Below are 23840 nucleotides of genomic sequence, written 5' to 3'. Positions count from 1 at the left end.
CCTGACATCTGTCCTTCTGACTGCTTCATAGAATGTTCCGAAGATTAAACAAGGTAACACATGTAGAGAACTCTGCACAGCACCTGACACTCAGCGGATGTTCAATAAACGATGACTATTATTAGTATCATAGCTAAAAATGATAGCAATTCCAAGCCTCCAATAATGACAGGTCATGCGCAGTCCTTTTTTCCTCTAGCTCCTTACCTTTAAATATTCTCTGAGTAAAGGCATTTTGAGAAAGCATTTGGTGACCTTGGAATGTTCTCAAGAGCTCTCTGATGCCTTTATAAGTGAATCTTAATAAATACAGGAGACTCATCTCCTTCTTCATACCTCTGTCATGAAAAAAAGCAACAACAAAAATACCTTTGGCATACTATAACATTGTATAGTATAACATTTTAAATGTTATTTACCTTCAACACAGTAGAAATCCACAGGATGGAGGTCACCTGAGGGATAAGCACTGAACCAGGCGATGTTGCTGAGGGAACAGAGGTAGGTCTGAGACCAGATCCTGGCTAGGGAGCAGAGGGGAAATGGTGATTCTTTGGAGGAGTTGTATTGGGATAAAATGCACCTGCTTTTATTAGGATGCCAGAATGCACCTGCTGTTTCATTCTCTCCAGTCCCCTTGAACATCCTTTGAGCAGAGAAGAGGAGAGTAGGAGAGAAAAAAAATAACAGTGAGGTTAGCAACGCTCTGTCTCCTTCCTCATTGTCTGTTTCCAAATGCACCATCAGTATCAAAACACTGCTTGGTAGTAGTCTAAAAGATTTAACTTGTCCCCAAATTCCTAAGCAACCACTGGTGTGTAATTTGATTTTTGACGGAGTGCAACTGAACTTCTAAGCATATCATTAGTTTTGTACACCTACCAGAGACAGGTGTAGTGACCACCCCTTCCACACTCCAGACACGGAGTGAAGGACACGTGGGGCCAACCACTCAGGTTACCCCAAGGGTGGTGGGAACTTGGTCCCCGATCCGAACCACAGTTCTGCCCTGGCCCCACTGCTCGCCATTCTTAATTGTGTGCTTGTGTGTGTTTCATTGAGTAGGTGATGGGAGCCCCAGCAACTGCAAGGTTCAAGGCCTCAAACTTCAGTTTGTCAACCCTTCAGTCATGACTTGAAGGAAGGAAAGGACAACCCACTCCGGTATTCTTGCCTAGAAAATCCCACGGCCAGAGGAGCCTAGCGGGCAGCAGTCAATGGTGTCCGAAAGAGTCGGACACAACTTAGTGATTAAACAACCGTCACCGCTGGTCACCATTCTGGGCCCTGGCCTACCCTCTGGGCTTCCGGCCGTGCCTGCACTGCCTCTCCGTTCCATCCCAGGCCTCCCTCAGCTCCCAGGGGAGACTGGGACCCCTGACGGTGTCTCCAGGCCAAGTCAGATAGTCCTCCTCTCCATCCCTTTTTGAAGGAGAAACAGCAAAGGTGAGCAGGAAACCGCCAGCAAGTTTTGACAGCTGCTGAGGGAGACTAATGGGTTTCTAAGGAAACCGAGAGGCAGCAGCCATTTTAGTGGCATTTGCTGTATGAAAAATATATAGACATTGACATCCGTCCCCGTCCCCCAACCCCCACCCGCGGCGCCTTCCTTCCCTCCCCGCTCCGGAGGCCCCGAGGTGAGGGGTGCGGCTCAGGTCTCCCGGAGACGCAGCAGCCACCTGTCGCAGGTGCCTGCCACCCGGCGTCGCCCCCCAGCCCCCTCCCCGCAGCGGGCGGGACCGCGGGACTCCCCACCCCCGGGCGCCGCAGTGCAGCGCGGTCCCCGCGGCCCGCCCCTCGGGTCCCCTCCCTTGCTGGCCCCCCGCCCGGCGGGCCGCGGGGAGGGCGGGCGCGTGGCCGCGGCGCTGGGCGCGAGGCGGGCGGGGAGGAGCGGGTCCGCGCGGCTGGCGAGGCGCGGGCGAGGCGCAGGCAGAGCGAGCGCGGGAGGTCGCCGCAGCCTGGGGACACCGCGCGCCGCTGCCCATCATGGTCGCTGCGCACGCTGCCCATTCTTCCTCCTCGGCCGAGTGGATCGCCTGTCTGGATAAAAGGTACCCGGGGAAGGGCCCCCGCCGGCCGGGGCTCCGCGCGCTGTCTCTGCCCGGAGACCGCCGCGGGGACGCCCGCCGGGGCCGCCGGAGGAGGGTCCCTGAGCGGGGAGGGAGCGGAGGATCCGCGCCTGGGACCAGGGGACGCAGACCCCGGTCTCTCTTGGGGCACCAGGTGCGCGAGATTTTCACACGTGGTGGAGAAATTGAGGCGCAGTGAGGGGAGCCCCAGCCCCTCCAGGTCCCCCTCGCCCCTCCTTCAAGGTCTCCTCGCCTCCTGCCCCTCTCGACTCCCGGCTCGGCGCTCGGGTCGGGGGTTTATTTTCCTAGGCATCACCGGAGAGACTAGATTCCTACCTCTTCTGGCTGTTTAGATCCTTAGGGGTAAATAAGTTTCAAGGAGGGTGGGTGGAGAGGCAGGTGCAGAGTAACGTGCTTTTTTTTTTGTTCCTGAAAGCCAAGTGTGAAGGACCCAGTTGAGCTGTCAAGTGCCTTCTGAAATTCTCAGCTTCTGCCCCCGCAGTCGCTCGCTCAAGGTCTGTGTTAGGAAGGTCACGCGGGAGACTGCTTTCGTCTTAATACCCTACCTCTCGGGAAGAGACCCTTACTCTAACAAAATTAAACCCGTAAAGCACTGTAACTCCCGACGACAGCCCTGTGTAAGGAGGGTGCAGTGTAACAGCGGACTGCAGTTGTTTGCAGGCTCTGACAGCATAATTTTCTGTTTGTCCAGATTGTGGGTTTAGCAGTAAACATTACCCAGGATGTTAGCAATTAGTTTATTACCCTGATTAAAAGGTGATGCATCTGAACTTTTAAGAACTGGGTGAGAGATCTTGCAGAGTGAACTGCCTCTGATTTTTCCAGTTTGATGCAGCAGGGCAGTGATTCATGTCTTGCAGTTATCTGCATGACATCTCTATTTGCATTTGGGGGAAATATTTTGCACTCTGCCATATTGAAATTTTTACAATTAGCAGATTCGTAACCAGATCAAACTTGAAAATCTTAAGTGTGACGTGCTTTGCATACTTTACTATATAGGCCTTTGTTGAAAAAATTAAATAATTTGAAAAAAACTAAATGTGGCTCATTTGAATAACTTAATATATCTGAGAAATAATTTTGCCTTTCAATTACCACACAGTAGCAAGATTTTTTGGCAGGCACTGCCCTATTTACGTCTAAGATGATATGTGCTAATATTAAAAGAGTTGTGTGCAATAAATAGTAAGAGAATTGAAGTGACGTTTAAATCATAGAGAATTATGTAGAGAAGCTAAGTGAAGAGACTGCTAATGTGATAAGTAATCTAAATTTAATAGTTTAGGAAAGACAAATTATCAAAGAAGAGAAAATCAAGCTCTTGTCCTTATAAATAATGGTACTTCCTCATGAGTGAATTGTTTAGATAATAGACTGCATATTTCCATTTGCAGAAATTCATGGCATGCCATTTTTTGAACAGTCAGTAATTCACTGGCAGCCCTCTAGTCAGTAAGTACTTGTGGCAAAAATCATAGAACAGTACTAACACAAGTGGGGCATATTTGACTCTGTCTTTTCATAATGTGTATTTGCCCAAATGATTTTTGTTTGGAATGGATTTTTAGAACATAGTGTCACAATTTATTCTGATACTACAGAATGTTCAAGGGTAGAGTTGGGGGTAGAATCCTCCATAGATACCAAGCCTAATTTTCCTGGAGTGCTGGAGAGTAGACAGATCAATTTAAGATTTAACCCTTAATCAAATTAAGTATTTTAGGCCTAGAGCTGTCACCAGCCACAAGCTCTGATCTTGGACATGTCACTTTTATTTCCTTGAGTGACTGAAAAATGAGGCTAATGCTATCTGTCTTACCAAGGATTAGTGGGCCAAATGGGAAAAAAAAAATCGTGAAAGTAATGTGAAAACTGTGAGGTGCCATGTGGCATATTATTTTGTAGTGTTAAGAGAACCTTGCATTTTCCACGGTGTTGTTGCTAGAATTTCTTTGAAGAAGAGTTTAAGAGTGGCAGTCTCTTGATAAGAGGGCCTTGAGATACTTGTTTTGAAGTGTTTGTTTTTGTTTTTCCAATTTTTAAAAATCTAAGCATTTTTACTTAGATTGTCTGCTGACTTTTTAGGGGAGGAGGGAGATTAAGGATGCTGATGGAAGTTGGCTGGGGAAGCCCCCTGAGTCCTTCCTTTTGGGACACTGCCCTCAATATTTCTGAGAAATGCAATCTTGATGCTCTATTCCAGGCACTGTGTTGGGCATGGGGGAGGCAGGGGAAAACAAGAAAAGATGAAAGTTGTTTATTGACTTAGTGGGGTGGGCAGGTGGGGGTGGGACAGTTACATAAACAAGCAAGCGCAATGCAGTCGTAAGTGCTTTAATGGAGATGTAGGAAATGCTTTGGGGATGCAGAGGAGAGCCTCGGCAGATCTGCCACAGATGCTTCCCACAGGTTCCTGTCCTTGGAGGTTGAGGGGAATTTTCTCAGGCAGAAAATTCTGGGAGCAGTGTGAACAAGGACACTTAGGTGTGGCAGATAAATATGCTCATTTCATCTCAACCTCAAATTCCTCTTGTGACCAAATCAAGAGTATAAAAACATATGCTCTGCTTTTCTAAAACTCTCGATTATGGACTTCTGCAAGCACACACAGAAGCAAAGAGGAAATGGTACAGTGATCCTTGATGTCCTGTCTGGGGAAATGATGCTGGGACCTTTTCCACAGCTGGGAAATATAGTTTAGATATATGTATCATTCAAGCATCAACTGTTGTGGACAGCTAGAAAAAGAGCAATGGAGGGTTGGAAATAAAAAGGGGAGTTAAAGTAGAAAGTCTGCAGGAGTAAAGGATGTGTAATGAAACAAATAAACAAAAACAAGGAAAATAATCCAGTAGAAATATTTGTTAAGTGTGCCTAGGAAGTTGTCATAGATAGGCAATGCTCTATAAGCTTATGTATGGGGAGGGAGGTTAAAAATATGTAGATATGTGGATTAGGTTGAAGAAACAAAATCTAAAGCTTTTTATGTATCACGCATCCAAGTTCTTGGACTACGGTACAACTCAGAAGGTGAGAGTGTATGAATACTAATTGTAAAAATCAGAAAGCCATTGAACATTTGGATGAATAAAAATACATTGAAAAAAGTCTCAAGAGAAAACATTGTCAAAGCAAAACAAGCTTAGTGTTGCCTCATTTATCTTACAAATTTTTTTTGAGCAGGGATGGTAACTAGAAATGTATTACACAGTACCCCACTATTTGGGATTTAAGATATGTAAAATATATTTTTATAAAAGATATTTTATATGCAAAATACCTTTTAAAAATGTGTTGACCATTTTTAAAAATATTAGTGAAAATATTTTTCCCACAAGCTTGTAAGTTTTGCCACTTGAGAATTTAAGAACTGTTATATATCATAATTCTCATGGTTGGTAAGGGCGTGTTATGAAGGGACCACACACATTCACAGTATGTATAGTGAACTGTTGCCAGTATTCATCACTGTGGAGCAGGAATTGGCAAACTATGGCCCATGGGCCAGATCCGGCAGCTGCTCATGTGTCTCCTGAGCTAAGAAGGTTTTTCACATTTCTGAGTGGTTGGAAATAAACCACAAGATTAATCTTTTGTGACCCATGAAATTTATATGAAATTCAAATGTCAATGTCCACAAGCAAAGTTTTGCTGAAACACAGCCATGCTCATTTGGCTACATATTGTCCATGGCTGCTTTCACAGCACAATAGCAGGACACTGTGGCTCACAGCTTTTGAAGTATTTGCTCTGTGGATATTTGAAGAAAAAGTTTGCCATCCCCTGTTACAGGTCAAAGAATCTACCTAAGTGATCAACAGAGAAATCACTGGAGATGAAAGTTGTTCTTTGTCTGGGAAGGAGTTGACGATGTTTGGTTTCTTGTTCTTCAGTTAAAAGTATAGTGTGGAGGGAGGTCCTTGGTTGATTAAATTGTTTGTGGACCACCTAAGCAGAAAAGGAAGTTAATATAGTATGACTATGTGAAAAATGTTGTCATCTTTCAAAACAGCCAAAGAGTTTTAAAATTATTAATTTTTCATTAAAAAATGCCCCTTACATAGTTCTTGCATTTGACTTGATTCCTGAATAGATGTTGAGTTAGCTATTTTTGATGGGGTTGAATGAGAGTGAAAGAAATCAAGAAACAAATTTGTTAAAAACGAGCATGCTTTTTAGCAGACATGGTGAAAGAGGATGACTCAGCTATCCAAGAAGCATCAGACACAGTCCCAGCCTTAAGGAATCTAGAAGATCAAAGAAGCATGCACAGCAGAAGGGAGGGGAACGCTGATGTCTACCTAGGCAGGTTCCAAGGGATGACATTACCCAGGATTCTGGGCTGGTCTTATAGTCTTGAAATTCTGATTTGTTGGCACATCAAGAATTAATGCATTTTTTCCAGGGATAGATATATAGGCACCAAACTCTCAGAACCTATAAAAACCAGAAAGTTTATTAATTTGATAATTCCAGTAGTCATGTACAGATGTGAGAGTTGGACTATAAAGAAAGCTGAGCACCAAAGAATTGATGCTTTTGAACTGTTGTGTTGGAGAAGAATTTCTTGGACTGCAAGGAGATCCAACCAGTCCATTCTAAAGGAGATCAGTCCTGAATATTCATTGGAAGAACTGATGCTGAAACTGAAACTCCAATACTTTGGCCACCTGATGCGAAGAACTGACTCACTTGAAAAGACCCTGATGCTGGGAAGGATTAAGGCAGGAGGAGAAGGCGACAACGGAGGATGAGATGGTTGGATGGCATCACCGACTCGATGGACGTGAGTTTGAGTAAGCTCCGGGAGTTGGTGATGGACAGGGAGGCCTGGTGTGCTGCAGTCCATGGGGTCATAAAGAGTCAGACATGACTGAGCAACTGAACTGAGCTGAACTGCACTGAACTGAGCATCAGAGAAGTGGATACTGCCATCCTTGGGCTAATATGTTCCTTCTCTAGGCAAGCTGTATGGAAATCCAATTGTTATTAGAAGGCCATGTTGTACATTTACGATGAGAGGCAAAGCTGCCAGGAGATCAGGACACTTACAACTTCTGGCCAGCTCATCCTCTTCCTAGAGCAACAGAGCTTGGGAATTGAATTATAATCAGAAGATAGTTCTGGGAATTCTTCAGGGCAGTTTGGTCATCACCTCTTCCAGTTAGAGGATCTTCTGAGTGCTCCCATAGGACTCTTTGTTACACTTTGTCCAACAATGTAATAGCACGACTCAGGCTTCATCACAATTGCCTATCTACTCCTTTCTGTGCATCTCTTGATGTTGTATTGTATTGCTAGGTTGTATTGTAGTAATCATTTTACCTTCAGCTTCGGGGCAGCTCCCTAATTGTAGAAAGTACTTTTGGGACCAGGGTGAGATGTCCAGAGGCATCCTCTTCCTCAGGGATGAAATAGCCTCTGCAACTTTTAGGGCAAGTCTTCACACTGGGCCCCTCTGCCATAGAAAGGGCTTGACTGGGCACCAGCATCTGCCTCTGATTTTCCCTTATTTTCTTGGCTGATGTGAATACTTTAAAAAAATGATATGACATGGCATAGCTCTATTCTAATTTTTATTTTTTGAAGTTTATTATGGAAAATTTCAACATATGTAAAAGAAGAGAGAATAGTATAATAATTCTGTTGTTCCACCCCCTTTGCCTCCAACAGTCATCAACTCACATTCAATGTTGTTTTATTTATACCCACTTGTCCCCCAGACCTGTGGCCACTGCTGAGTTTTCCAAGTTTGCTGACATATTGAGTGCAGCACTTTCACAGCATCATCTTTTAGAATTTGAAATAGCTCAACTGGCATTCCATCACCTCCACTAGCTTTGTTCATAGTGATGCTTTCTAAGGCCTTGACTTCACATTCCAGGATGTCTGGCTCTAAATGAGTGATCACAAAATCGTGATTATCTGGGTCATGAAGATCTTTTTTGTACAGTTCTTCTGTGTATTATTGCCACCTCTTCTTAATATCTTCTGCTTCTGTTAGGTCCATACCATTTCTGTCCTTTATTGAGCCCATCTTTGCATGAAATGTTGCCTTGATATCTCTAGTTTTCTTGAAGAGATCTCTAGTCTTTCCCATTCTATTGTTTTCCTCTATTTCTTTGCCTTGAATGCTGAGGAAGGCTTTCTTATCTCTCCTTGCTATTCTTTGGAACTCTGCATTCAAATGGGTATATCTTTCCTTTTCTCCTTTGCTTTTCGCTTCTCTTCTTTTCACAGCTATTTGTAAGGCCTCCTCAGACAGCGATTTTGCTTTTTTGCATTTCTTTTTCTTGGGGATGATCTTGATCCCTGTCTCCTGTACAATGTCACGAACCTCTGTCCATAGTTCATTAGGCACTCTGTCAGATCTAGTCCCTTAAGTCTACTTCTCACTTCCACTGCATAATCATAAGGGATTTGATTTAGACCATACCTGAATGGTCTAGTGGTTTTCCCCACTTTCTTCAATTTAAGTCTGAATTTGGCAATAAGGAGTTCATGATCTGAGCCACAGTCAGCTCCTGGTCTTGTTTTTGCTGACTGTATGGAGCTTCTCCATCTTTGCTGCAAAGAATATAATCAATCTGATTTTGGTATTGGCCATCTAGTGATGTCCATGTGTAGAGTGTTCTCTTGTGTTGTTGGAAGAGGGTGTTTGCTATGACCAGTGCGTTCCCTTGGCGAAACTCTATTAGCCTTTGCCCTGCTTCATTCTGTACTCCAAGGCCAAATTTGCCTGTTACTCCAGGTGTTTCTTGACTTCCTACTTTTGCATTCTAGTTCCCTATAATGAAAAGGACATCTTTTTTCGGTGTTAGTTCTAAAAGGTCTTGTAGGTCTTGATAGAACCATTCAACATCAGCTTCTTCAACATTACTGGTCAGATATAGACTTCAATTACTGTGATATTGAATGGTTTGCCTTGAAAACGAACAGAGATCATTCTGTCGTTTTTGAGATAACATCCAAGTACTGCATTTCGGACTCTTTTGTTGACTATGATGGCTACTTCATCTCTTCTAAGGAATTCTTGCCCACAGTAGTAGATATAATGGTCATCTGAGTTAAATTCACCCATTCCAGTCCATTTTAGTTCGCTGATTGCTAGAATGTCGATGTTCACTCTTGCCATCTCCTGTTTGACCACTTCCAATTTGCTTCGATTCATGGACCTAACATTCCAGTGTCCTAACAATTCCTAACATTCCTGCAATATTGCTCTATACTTGTCAGACCTTGCTTCTATCACCAGTCACATCCATAAGTGGGTGTTGTTTTTGCTTTGGCTCCATCCTTTCATTCTTTCTGGAGTTATTTCTGCACTGATCTACAGTAGCATACTGGGTACCTACTGACCTGGGGAGTTCATCTTTCAGTGTTCTGTCTTTTTGCCTTTTCATAATGTTCATGGGGTTCTCAAGGCAAGAATACTGAAGTGGTTTGCTGTTCCCTTCTCCAGTGGACCGCATTCTGTTAGACCTCTTCACCATGAACCGCCCGTCTTGGGTGGCCCCACACAGCATGACTTAGTTTCATTGAGTTAGACAAGGCTGTGGTCCATGTGATCAGATTGGCTAGTTGTCTGTGATTATGGTTTCAGTGTGTCTGCCCTCTGATGCCCTCTCTCAGCGCCTATGGTCTTACTTGCATTTCTCTTACCTTGGACGTGGGATATCTCTTCATGGCTGCTCCAACAAAGTGCAGCCCCTGCTCCTTATCTTGGACGTGGGGTATATCCTTATGGTCGCCGCTCCTGACCTTGGACATGGGGTAACTCCTCTCAGCCGCTGCTTCTGACCTTGAATGTGGAGTATCTCCTTTCAGCCACTCCCTCCTGCACTGTGCACCTGCTGCTCTGTGCTCCAGATGTTCAAGCTGGTTTTAGAAAAGGCAGAGGAACCAGAGATCAAATTGCCAACATCCGCTGGATCATCGAAAAAGCAAGATAGTTCCAGAAAAACATCTATTTCTGCATTGTTGACTATGCCAAAGCCTTTGACTGTGTGGATCACAATAAACTGTGGAAAATTCTGAAAGAGATGGGAATACCAGACCACCTGACCTGCCTCTTGAGAAACCTGTATGCAGGTCAGGAAGCAACAGTTAGAACTGGACATGGAACAACAGACTGGTTCCAAATAGGAAAAGGAGTACGTCAAGGCTGTATATTATCACCCTGCTTATTTAACTTCTATGCAGGGTACATCATGAGAAACGCTGGGCTGGAAGAAGCACAAGCTGGGATCAAGATTGCCGGGAGAAATATCAATAACCTCACATATGCAGATGACACCACCCTTATGGCAGAAAGTGAAGAACTCAAAAGCCTCTTGATGAAAGTGAAAGAGGAGAGTGAAAAAGTTGGCTTAAAGCTCAACATTCAGAAAACTAAGATCATGGCATCTGGTCCCATCATCACTTCATGAGAAATAGACAGGGAAACAGTGGCTGACTTTATTTTTGGGGTTCCAAAATCACTGCAGATGGTGATTGCAGCCATGAAATTAAAAGACACTTACTCCTTGGAAGGAAAGTTATAACCAACCTAGACAGCATATTAAAAAGCAGAGACCTTACTTTGTCAACAAAGGTCCATCTAGTCAAGGCTCTGTTTTTTCCAGTAGTCATGTATGGATGTGAGAGTCGGACTATAAAGAAAGCTGAGCGCCGAAGAATTGATGCTTTTGAACTATGGTGTTGGAGAAGACTCTTGAGAGTCTCTTGGACTGCAAGGAGATCCAACCAGTCCATCCTAAAGCAGATCAGTCCTGGGTGTTCATTGGAAGGACTGATGTTGAAGCTGAAACTCCACTACTTTGGCCACCTGATGTGAAGAGCTGACTCATTTGAAAAGACCCTGATGCTAGGAAAGATTGAGGGCAGGAGGAGAAGGGGATGACCGAGGATGAGATGGTTGGATGGCATCACCTATTCAATGGACATGAGTTTGAGTAAATTCCAGGCGCTGGTGATGGACAGGAAGGCCTGGTGTGCTGCGGTTCATGGGGTCTCAAAGAGTGGACACGACTGAGTGACTGAACTGAACTGAACTGTCCCCCACCACTGCCAGGATTATTTTATCACAAGTCCCATATAGTATCATTTTATCTGTAAATATTTACATATATATCTCTAGTACCTAAGGACTCTAAGTATATTGTCACATATTTTAAAATTAACACTAATTTCCTAATATGATCAAATATCCAGTCACAGTGCAGACTTTCCCATTTCATCATGACTTTTTCTTTTTTGCAGTTTGTTTTTATTTGGATCCAAACAAGTTGTATTTAGTTGATATGTATCTAGGTCTTTTTTAATCTCTGGATTTTCCCTATAGCTCTCTCTTTTTCTTCCTTGTAATACATTTGTTGAAGAAGCAGGTAGATTTTTACAGTCTGAATTTTAATTATACCTTCATGGTGTCTTTTAATATGTGCCTTTGGCCCCTGTATTTCCTGTAAATTGGTATTTGGCTCTAGGGCTTGATCAGTTTTATTAATTGATTTGATTTTTTTTTTTTGACAACAGTCTTTCACAGAAGGGTTATATACTTGCATTATGAGTGCATGTCAAGTGATCTCTTTTTGTGATGTTAGAAAATATACTGTTCTTGAAATTTAAGTACTTGGCCACTATCTTATCTACAACTTCTTGAGGGACATCTCATGGTAGCTCCAAAACATGGGAGCGTATGTGTGGAGCATTTAGAGAACATCACATCCTCATGTGTAATCAGGATTAAGTTCTGTGGTGCTTATTTTACCTGTGCTTTTAGGATTTAGGCAAGGAAAGGTTCAATAGGAACTGGACTCCCTCAGATCAGAGGCACATGGGGAATGGTGTGCTTGCAAAGCAGTAGGCCTGAGAAAAAGGTACCTGGTTCATCTCACCCTGGTCCTACAGTCTGGTCTCCTGAACACAGACTGGAAACCTAAAGAGTCATCAGGGAGAGTCATACTCAGCAAAGCAAATTTGTCTTGTCTTAGTTTGGCTTCCCCTAAATGGACTTCATGCTCCTCCAGTGAGGCTAGGATGGGCAGATGCTCTTTAGTTTGAATTTTCTATGGGCTTATAAGATTTCATAGCCCTTCTGGAGTAGCTGCTTCTTATCTTTTTTCATCTCCCTAAACCCAAGGCAGCTACTTTCTCTTTAGATAGATTTAGATCCATTTTTATGTATTTGAATGGTGGCAGTGAAGAGTGAGATTTTCTTCCAGTACTTTAATTCATGGGCTTCTCAGGTTGCTCAGTGGTAAAGAATCTGCCTGCCAATGCAGGAGACGTGGGCTCGATCCCTGACTTGGGGAGACCCCCTGGAGAAGGAAATGGCAACCCACTCCAGTATTCTTTCCTGGGAAATTCCATGGACAGAGGAGCCTGGTGGGCTACAGTCCATGGGGTGACAAAAGAATCAGACATGACTTAGCAACTAAACAACAACAACCTTTAATTGAAAATTGAAGGAAAGAGAAAGGAGAGACCGTCTTGGGAAAACTGAGAGACTGAGGAAAGAGAAAGAGGATGGAACTAACTGGGTGTAGAGGAGGACAGGGAAAGACCCAGTCACACATAGGAAAGCAAACAATCTGACTGGCTGGAGTAGAGGCGCTGGGTGCCGTGTTTACTCCTCCGCATCCATGTGCGTTACTTGCTTTCCCTGCATGGACAGAAAAACAAAGCACCGTCGCTACCCCGTGTTCTCTTCATGCACATTCTTCTTAGAGCACCAATGCATTCCTGTGTTTTAACTGTGCACATTGCTTACATCCTGTATCCATGGTCTATCTTCTAGACTAGATGCCCTTTTGTTTCCCTGTCGGATATTCCCATATCAAATATCCCATTAATAATCTGGGGCAGATATTGTTTTCCTTCACCTACTTCTGCTAGAGAGGTTAGAAAAAGACAAAATACTTATCTTTCCAGCCTCTCTAGAGGCTTGGTGCCCATGGGATACACTTCTGGCCAATAAGACATAGTAAAACCCTGTTAGAGGCTTCTAGGATAGCTTTTGCCTTACTGATGAAAGATACAGATGTGTTTGACACTACTTTGTTCTCTTCCTTCTGCCTGAAATTACTACCTTAGGCCTATGGTAACCATATTATAATGCCAGAAGGAAGGGCCAGGAGAAGCACAGACTTCAGTTCTGACTTTGTACAGCTGCTGAATTTAAATCAATAGTTGCCTACCTTCAGCTCTCTTGTTTTGTGAAGAAAAACATACTGTATTTCTGGAAACCACTCTGTTAGGTTTTCTATCATTTGCTGTCAAAACTATCCTTGGCCTAACAAGTTGATTTTCAGCTTGTCTAAAACTGATTTCATCTTTCTTAACTCTCTTCTCCATCAGTTTTTCCTCCTTGCTTTTCTGTTTTATTAATTAATCATTCTCAAAACTTTGCATTACCTCTGTCTTGCATTTCCTATGTCCCTAACCAGTCACCAGTTCTTCTCTTGGTCTTTGAATTCTACTGCTTTGTTTTAGGACCTTACCATCTAGATCTGGATCTTCTCGTTTCCTTATCCAATCTGGAAAATATGGTATTTTCAGTTCAACCTTGTTTTAAGGTCTGCCAGACCTGGATTCAAATTTTGCCACTTCCAACCCTTTAGCCCTGTGATCTTGGTGACATTATTAATTCTTCTGAACCTCTTGTTTCCATAGCATCAGATGAGGCTACAAATACATACTGTAGTGGTTGTGTTGAGGTTTGTGGCTAATAAAAATGTAGCTGCATGCTCTTCTCTAAGTAGAAAGTTTAATGTAGGGGTTAAGAGTTTGGGAGCCATACTGTTTGTGCTCAAATCCAGTTTTGATTTTATTAATGGTGCAACTTTAGGACAGTTATTCAGTTTTAGTAGTTGTTTTGTAGATTCCTCAGTATTTTTATCTGGACAATCTTATTGTCTGTGAATACTGGTACTTTTACTTATTCTTTCTGATCTTTATGTTTTTTATTATGTATTTTTCTTGCTTTGTTGCATTGGCTAGGATTGCCAGGACAAAGTTGAACACAAGGGGTAAGCATGGGTTTCCTTGAACCAGGAAACATTTCCTTTTTCTCTATTTCCTTTATTTTTAAAAGGGTGGTATAATATTGATGTTGTACTTCCCAGGTGGCACTAGTGGTAAAATAAACTGCCTGCCAATGGAGGAGATATAAGAGACATGGGTTTGATCCTTGAGTAGCAAAGATCCCTGGAGAAGGAAATGGCAACCTGCTCCAGGATTCTTGCCTGGAGAATCCCATGGACAGAGGAGCCTGGTGGGCTACAGTCACACAGAGTCAGACAAGACTGAAGCAACTTAGCATGCGTGCATATTGATGTTACTTCCTCTTAAAATGTTTTATAGATGTCTTCTGACTGGGAGTAGTCTTTGTGGGAAGCTTTTTGATGACATTCAATCTGTTTAATAGATAGAAGACTACTCATGTTTTCTGTTTCTTTTGTGTCCATTTTGAAAAGTTGTTTCAAGCAGTATGTCCATTTCATCGAAGTTATCAGACTCATGGGCATAGCATTGTTCCTAGTATTCTCTTATTATCCTTTCAGTGTCCTTAGGATATATAGTGATGTTTCTTCCTTCATATCTCATACTAGTATTTTTTGTCTGCTCTCTCTTTTTCTTGACTGACTTTGCTAGGAGCTTCTCAATTTGTTAATCTTTTAAAGGAACCAATTTTTAGTTGATTTTCTCTATTATTTGAGAAATTCAGTGATTTGTGCTTTTTTCCTCCTTTTAGCCTACTTGGTTTTGGTTTAACTTGCTCTCTTTTTCTGGCTTTTTAAAAAGGAAACTTAGATAATTAATTTTAAGCTTTTCTTCTTTTCTAATATGAGCATTAAAACTGTGATTTCTCATGGTCAGCACAAAAAAGGAAGCACAGTTATTTCATTATTCAGTATTTACAAATGAAAATTATTTCTGCCAGAGAAGAACAACTAAGTATATTACAACAATATAATAAGTAAGTATGGCTTCCTCGGTGGCTCAGATGGTAAAGAATCTGCCTGCAATGCAGAGATGTGGGTTCAATCCCTGGGTTGGAAAGATCCCCTAGAGAAGGAAATGGCAACCCACTCTAGTATTCTTGCCTGGAAAATCCCATGGATGGTGGAGCCTGGCATGCTGTAGTCGATGGGGTCACAAAGAATTGGACATGACTGAGCAACTAACACTTTCACTTTCATATTAAGTAGGATGATACTGGAACCTGTTGAGCTCCTCAACCTCATGGAGAAGATACTGTGCCGTGTGATGAACAATATCCCCCACAACATCCCAGTAGTGAATTCAGTAATGCGTTTCATAGGGCTCTCAATATATCTTGATAGCATAATGCCAAAGGGACATTAAAGGACAGTATTTCTCTGAGGGAGCCAATATACAGCTTTTTGATTGTTTAAAACTTCCCAGGTGACACTAGTGGTAAATAATCCGCCTGCAATACAGGAGATATGAGAAATGGGTTCAGTCCCTGGGTTGGGAAGATCCCCTGGAGAAGGGCATGGCAATCCACTCTAATATTCTTACCTGGAAAATCCCAGGGACAGAGGAACCTGGCAGGCTACAGTCCATAGGGTTGCAAAGAGTTGGACACAACTAAAGTAAGCACACACAATTTAATACCAGGATAGATTTTAGGCTGTTTTAAAAATAGGTGGAGTGCATCTCTTTCAGAAAATTTTCCATAAGTATTGTTTTTCACATCTAATGATAATTAATAACATTGGATACCAACGACTTTGAAGTAATATTTTTCAGTAGATACCTAGAGTACTGCTGTTATGTATTGTTGGTTAAATGGAGAGTTTTATGACTTTGAACTTAGCCAAACATGGAAGATAATTACATCCTCATTTGATAGCCAAACAAGACTGTATGTATTAATGGTGGTCCTGCCCTTCTCTGTGAAGTGGTAGGGGCAATGGTGTATTCTCAAGGAGGAATGTTGGTGCCTCTCTAACACACAAATGGTGGTCAAGAGCCTGGCCCGGTCATTGTTACCATGGAAACTAAGGAGCATGTGTTAATCATGCTGAAGCATTCTTAAAATGAGTAATATATCAAAAAAAGTGGGGTTATGTGTATATGTGGGCTTCCCTGATAGCTCAGTTCATAAAGAACACATCTGCAATGCAGGCGACCCCATGGACTGTATAGGGTCTATGGGGTTGCAAAGAGTCAGACATGTCTGAGTGACTTTCACTTTCACTTTCATATGTGTATGTATGACTGATTCACTTTGCTGTATAGCAAAAATTGGCATAGTAATGTAAAGCAACTATATGTCAAAAAATAATTTTAAAATGAGTAATATAATTTTCTGAAAATATTTTATGGGATACAATTATAAAACGTAAGCATATTAATTATGATCAGTTGCTCAATAGGATTATTACCTATAAATTGGCTGAAAGTTCAAGAGCCTCTCTCCTATTTAATTAAATGGAGAAGTACTGTTAAAAGCCCTTGTTGTTGTTCAGTCCCGAAGTCATGTCTGACTCTTTGTGACCCCGTGGACTGCAGCACGCCAGGCTTCCCTCTCCATCACCATTTCCCAGAGTTTGTTCAAACTCATATCCATTGAGTCGGTGATGCCATCCAACCATCTCATCCTCTGTTGCCCTCTTCTCCTGCCCTCAATCTTTCCCAGCATCAGAGTCTTTTACAATGTGTTGACTCACTGCCTCAGGTGGCCAAAGTATTGAAGCTTCAGCTTCAGCATCAGTCCTTCCAATGAATATTCAGGGTTGATTTCTTTTAGGATTAACTGGTTTGATCTGCTTGCTGTCCAAGGGCCTCTCAAGAGTCCTCTCTAGCTCCACAGTTCAAAAGCATCAATTCTTCAGTGCTCAGCCTTATTTATGGTCCAACTCTCACATCCATGCATGACTACTGGAAAAGTCTCTCCATAGCTTTGATATGGGCCTTTGTTGGCAAAGTGACGTCTCTGCTTTTTAATAATCTGTCTAGGTTTGTCATAGCTTTTCTTCCAAGGAGCAAGCATCTCTTAACTCTGTGGCTGTAGTCCCTGTCTGCAGTGATTTTGGAGCCCAAGAAAATAAAATCTGCCACTGTTTCCACTTTTTCCCCATCTATTTGCCATGAAGTGAGGGACTGGATGCCATGATATTAGTTTTTTGAATGTTGACTTTTATGCCATCTTTTTCATTCTCCTCTTTCACCCTCATCAAGCGTCTCTTTAATTTCCTTCACTTTCTGCCATTAGAGTTGTATCATCTGTGTATCTGAGGTTGTTGATATTTTTCTTGGCAATCTTGATCCCAGCTTGTGATTCATCCAGCCCAGCATTTCACATGATGTACTCTGCATATAAGTTAAATAAGCAGGGTGACAATATACAACCTTGATGTACTCTGTTCCCAGTTTGGAACCAGTCCATTGTTCCATGTCTGGTTCTAGCTGTTGCTTCTTGATCTGCATACAGGTTTCTCAGGAGGCAGGTGAGAAATATCTTTTGGAATTTTATTGTCTGTTGTGATCCACAGTCAAAGGCTTTAGTGTAGTCAATGAAGCAGAAGTAGATGTTTTTCTGAAATTCCCTTGCTTTTTCTATGATTCAGCGGGTGCTGGCAATTTGACCTCTGGTTGCTCTGCCTTTTCTAAATCCAGCTTGTACATTTGGAATTTCTTGGTTCACATACTGTTGAAGCCTTAGCTTGAAGGATTTTGAGCATTACTTTGCTGGCACGTGAAATGAGTGCAAAGGCCCTTAGAAAAGGGTTAATTGTTAGACATGTTAAAAACAAATAAAAGACCTTTGATGGGAAGTTGACATTGCTTGGAACTTGATAATTTGATTCTTGATGTTGTATGTGGCATTTCAATTCTGTTTAAACCTCAAGTGAAGACATTAATGTCTTCCCTGGTGTTCAGGCTCTGACAGCCTTTTTCTTCTAGTCATTGATTGCTTACTTATTGAACATGTTACAGAAACAAGTTAAGTTCTTAAACTCTAGATGTTCTCTTTATACACTCTTTAAACAGCCATGCGATATAGGACAGTTCTATCTCTAGTGTCCCTTGCCACTCTCGTCCCTCTAGCTTTCTCTTTTTCCCTGTTAATGCTCCTTTCCATCTTCCTCAGCCCAAATGTGTTCCTTAGGAAAAAGATACGATTTTAGTCCTCTCCTTTCCTACTATTCATTCATTCAGGGATTTTACTCTCCACTTTCCATGTGACATTCTTACTGGGGATAGGTTAGTAAGAAAATCTGACGTGGACTCTGACCTTATGAATTTAAATATTCATTGGGAAGACATTATTTAATTCAACCAGTCCTTCAAAAAGCTGTTGATATCTGTTGAGTACTTGCTATGTGCTGGATACTGTTCTAGGCAGTAAGGAATACAGTGGTGAACAAAACAGGAAAAGTTAGGTGGTAAAAAAAAGGTTGTTAGGCCAAAGGTAAAAGGATAAGGAGTGGTGCAGTAGGGCGACAGACAAATCTGTATCACAGTGTCAGAAAGTGATTAGACTAATGCAGGAAGACAAAGTAGAGAACAGGACAAGAAACTGAGGGTGCTCGTATTTTAGGGAGGGTGGGCAGGTTTTTGTAAAAGTCAGATATGATCAAAGGTCTTTAATGAACTGAGAGACCATGTAGTATGAATTTAAATCAGTATAATCCATTCTTTACTAAACAGGTGGTTGGTGGCTGAGGTATTGTAGAGAACATGGGTTAGGCTAGTGCCTGTGATGGGGGCTGAATACACGTGATAGTGCTCTTTTGTTTGGTTATGAGGCATTATTTTGTGAAAGTCACTGTAAGATTTATATACACTATCATCCCTGGCCCTGTTCCTGGCACTGAGCTCCTAAAACTCTTGTCAGTTCCTGAGTGATAAAAACATTGTCCTATTATTTGTCTTTGACCCTGTGTCGGACATGGGGCTCCTGAAACCCTTGTAAATTCCTAAGTGATAAAAGTACTAAGATCATCTTCTGTCCTAAAGAGGCAACTCTGGGTGGGCTCCTAGATGGGGTCTGGTCACCAGAAAGACCAAGCCATGATTAGAAGCTTAGAATTTTCAGTCCCACCCCCTCCATCCTCCAGGGAAGGGAGAGGCTCTGAAAATGGATTTAATAATTGACCATGGCACAAATAGCTGTGAAAAGAAGAGAAGCAAAAAGCAAAGGAGAAAAGGAAAGATATAAGCATCTGAACACAGAGTTCCAAAGAATAGCAAGCAGAGATAAGAAAGCCTTCCTCAGCGATCAATGCAAAGAAATAGAGGAAAACAACAGAATGGGAAAGACTAGAGATCTCTTCAAGAAAATTAGAGATACCAAGGGAACATTTCATGCAAAGATGGGCTCGATAAAGGACAGGAATGGTATGGGCCTAACAGAAGCAGAAGATATTAAGAAGAGGTGGCAAGAATACACAGAAGAACTGTACAAAAAAGATCTTCATGACCCAGATAATCACGATGGTGTGATCACTGACCTAGAGCCAGACATCCTGGAATGTGAAGTCAAGTGGGCCTTAGAAAGCATCACTATGAAACAGAGCTAGTGGAGGTGATGGAATTCCAGTTGAACTATTTCAAATCCTAAAAGATGATGCTGTGAAATTGCTGCACTCAATATGCCAACAAATTGGGAAAACTCAGCAGTGGCCACAGGACTGGAAAAGATCAGTTTTCATTCCAATCCCAGAAAAAGACAATGCCAAAGAATGCTCAAACTACCGCACAATTGTACTCATCTCACATGCTAGTAAAGTAATGCTCAAAATTCTCCAAGCCAGGCTTCAGCAATAAGTGAACCGTGAACTTCCAGATGTTCAAGCTGGTTTTAGAAAAGGCAGAGGAACCAGAGATCAAATTGCCAACATCCGCTGGATCATGGAAAAAGCAAGAGAGTTCCAGAAAAACATCTATTTCTGCTTTATTGACTATGCCAAAGCCTTTGACTGTGTGGATCACAATAAACTGTGGAAAATTCTGAAAGAGATGGGAATACCAGACCACCTGAACTGCCTCTTGAGAAACCTGTATGCAGGTCAGGAAGCAACAGTTAGAACTGGACATGGAACAACAGACCGGTTCCAAATAGGAAAAGGAGTTTGTCAAGGCTGTATATTATCACCCTGCTTATTTAACTTCTATGCAGAGTACATCATGAGAAATGCTGGACTGGAAGAAACACAAGCTGGGATCAAGATTGCCGGGAGAAATATCAATCACCTCAGATATGCAGATGACACCACGCTTATGGCAGAAAGTGAAGAGGAACTCAAAAGCCTCTTGATGAAAGTGAAAGAGGAGAGTGAAAAAGTTGGCTTAAAGCTCAACATTCAGGAAACTAAGATCATGGCATCTGGTCCCTTCACTTCATGGGAAATAGATGGGGAAACAGTGTCAGACTTTATATTTTTTGGCTCCAAAATCACTGCAGATGATGATTGCAGCCATGAAATTAAAAGACGCTTACTCCTTGGAAGGAAAGTTATGACCAACCTAGATAGCATATTAAAAAGCAGAGACATTACTTTGCCAACAAAGGTCTGTCTCGTCAAGACTGTGGTTTTTCCAGTGGTCATGAATGGATGTGAGAGTTGGACTGTGAAGAAAGCTGAACACCAAAGAATTGATGCTTTTGAACTTTGGTATTGGAGAAGACTCTTGAGAGTCGCTTGGACTCCAAGGAGATCCAACCAGTCCATTCTGAAGAGATCAGCCCTGGGATTTCTTTGGAAGGAATGATGCTAAAGCTAAAAGTCCAGTACTTTGGCCACCTCATGCGAAGAATTGACTCATTGGAAAAGACTCTGGTGCTGGGAGGGACTGGGGACAGGAGGAGAAGGGGACGACAGAGGATGAGATGGCTGGATGACATCACCGACTCAATGGACGTGAGTCTGAGTGAACTCAGGGAGTTGGTGATGGACAGGGAGGCCCGGCGTGCTGCGATTCATGGGGTTGCAAAGAGTCGGACACAACTGAGCAACTGAACTGAACTGAATGTTAGGAAGCGTCATAAAATTCCGGTAGTGGGGGATTCAAACATATCTACACAGGAGCATGACACACCTCACCTCAATGGGGACCTTCCAGACTGTGCTGTATGTATCTCTTTATCTGGCTGTTCATCTATATCCTGCATCATATTCTTTAATAAGCTGGTAAATGTAAGTAAGTGTTTCCCTGAGTTCTGTGAGTTCCTTTAACTAATTAATCGAACCCAAGGAGAAGGTAGTTGGCACCTCTGACCTATAGCTTGATTGGTCAAAAGCAAAAGTGATAACCTGAGTTTGCCACTGGCATCTGGAGGAGGGGTGGGGGAGCACAGTCTTAAGGGACTGAACCCTGATCTGTGAGATCTGACCCTATCTCCAGGTAGATAGTGCCAGAATTGAGTTACATTGTAGGACATCCAGCTGTTATTGGAGACTTGCTTGTTGTTTTGGTGAAACCCACCCCACCACACAGGGTGACCAGAAATGTCAGAGTGAAGCATTCCACGTGAGTGTTAAAGGAAAACCACAGGAGAGAGAAACATGGCAGTGAAGAAGGACAAAAGCTGAGTTTTTCATTTATAGAACCTGCCTGGAAAATCCCATGGATGGAGGAACCTGGTAGGCTGCGGTCGCTAAGAGTCGGAGATGACTGAGCGGCTTCCCTTTCACTTTTCACTTTCATGCATTGGAGAAGGAAATGGCAGCCCACTCCAGTGTTCGTGCCTGGAGAATCCCAAGGATGGGGGAGCCTGGTGGGCTGCCGTCTATGGGGTTGCACAGAATCGGACACGACTGAAGCGACTTAGCAGCAGTTAGCAGCATAGCATATTATTGCTTTTGTGGATGTAATAGACAAAGGTTATTTCAGACAATGGTGGAAGGAATAAATCCTGAAATTTTGGTTTATCCTTCAAATATTACTACTTAAAGATATTTAAAGTGCTGTTCACTTTCATTCTTCATTATAATAATTGTTGAGAAAAAACAGAAAGCTGTCCCTAGAGAATTGACGAGCTGCATACAAATCAGGAAAAGTACTCTCATTTAAATGAGTTTCTAGAGAAACGGTGGGTGTACTTTTGACCATGGATGTTGATGGCTGACTCACGGTGTATCAGCATCCCATCCTACTCATGAACTTTTGAGTTTCATATTTAGCCAGTTTCGTTTTATCAGTGGTGAATTCACTTGGTACCTCTGTGGGGTCTGTGTTCTCTGACAGCAGGCCTTTCAGAAAAATGCACCTCTCAGAGCAAGATAATGTCCTGAGTACCTATAAACTCCAGTGCTTTTTCATGTTGAGGATTTGTTCACTATCCTAAGGAACTTTTCTATCATTAGTCTATCAGTTGCCTTTTGATAATGTTTTTGTATTGATTCTTAAATTTTCCTCAGCTCATTAGATGATATAGCAAAATGCTTATACATTTTGTCATGTCAAAAATTAAAGCCAACTTGAGAGTCGTTAAGTGTCTGCTGATGTTAAGGTACCATGCATGCAGCAGCCTCATTGTAAAATCTTCCTTGTTGGTATTTGAAGATCTGATTTGTGAGAGTTAGAGCCGTCTAATCAGTAACAAAGTTTTACATTTTATTTGTGGAAAATACTTAGACCAGGAGTCCCTGTTTAATTATCCAGGTAATCAGAGCATAATTGGGGAGCCCCCTATTGATACAAAAATGTGTGATTACAGAGAATACCAACAGGATCATATAAAAAGGCAGCTTTACTCTGAGGCAGATCTCCAAAGCATAGCCAAACGTAGAGACCAACTGGTTGACTGGGAAGAGAATACAATTTTATTGTGCTCTTTCATCTTTGGTACGTTATCGTCTCGTGAATGCACCTTATCTTTTCCTCAATTGAGTTTTACATTATCTCTATTGCTTTGCTTCTACCTTTTCAGCACTTCATAGGATATTTATCTTAACAACCTTAGAGGTTCATTTTAGAATTCAACATTCAACAGATTATGGATATTAAAGTAAATCTCATTTTAAAAACACCCTTTGTATTTAGATGGTTAAGTTTTTTCTTCTTTGGTCTCTATCATTAGAAGTCCTAATCCAGAATATTCACAGGAGAAACAAGCAATGTCACTGCCCCTCATAGAAGCTTACATAAATCAAAAGTGGGTGTTACTTAAGCTTGGTGTTATTTGGGTTTACCTGAAAGAGAACTGTAAAGCAGTCAAATTGCAAAATTGAAATAATTAAAAAATTTGTATACTTTATTCATCACTTTTAGGGAAGGAGTATAGGTATTAGGGAGAGTGAACAGTAATAAAGTAAAACAAGAGGATGGAATAATTTTTTCAATGCTGGAAAATTATCTAAAAGGGAGCTTCTCTTCTTTCCATTTTAGTTTGGCTAACCTTGATTTTCTTTGATTTGTTTACCTACTATTGATTTTTACCTGCCTGTAAAGAATTTTGCAGTCAGATTCTGCAAGAAGAATGCCTGTACAAATAGAATAGCTTTGAATTTCTTTCCTTTGAATGAAAACAAGCAACACAGGCATAAAATTGTTTTGTGTGCTGAATTCTACTTATAAATATACAGTAGAAACTTAAACAATGGGAGTTTTATCTTACAGAATGAATTAAAAAGGGATTTTAAAAAGTGAGTAATAAAGGAAATTACAGGAGAAAAGAAAACAGACAACCGAAAGCCCCACTGATGCTTAGATGCTGAAGCAGGTATTTGAGACAGCAGCACGACTCCTCCGTGTGACACGTGAGCGGTG

The 23840-nt window shown here is 41.9% G+C and overlaps 1 protein-coding gene across 2 annotated transcripts in view; it reads left to right on the top strand.

Moving 5' to 3' along the window:
- The first annotated feature begins 1887 nt into the window (after positions 1 to 1887).
- RAPGEF4 (Rap guanine nucleotide exchange factor 4) overlaps positions 1888 to 23840 on the top strand; it is a 334045-nt gene continuing 312092 nt past the window's right edge. For both annotated transcript variants that reach the window (XM_061435215.1, XM_061435208.1), the window contains exon 1: positions 1888 to 2051. In XM_061435215.1, coding sequence (XP_061291199.1) covers positions 1987 to 2051 — 65 coding nt within the window. In that variant the 5' untranslated portion in view covers positions 1888 to 1986. The remainder of the gene's footprint in view (positions 2052 to 23840) is intronic.

Source organism: Bos javanicus, chromosome 2 (genome assembly GCF_032452875.1).
Source record: "Bos javanicus breed banteng chromosome 2, ARS-OSU_banteng_1.0, whole genome shotgun sequence".
Classification (NCBI taxonomy): Eukaryota; Metazoa; Chordata; class Mammalia; order Artiodactyla; family Bovidae; genus Bos; species Bos javanicus.
The sequence above is the reverse complement of the archived record's forward strand: the minus strand, read 5'-3'. Positions and strand labels throughout refer to the sequence as shown.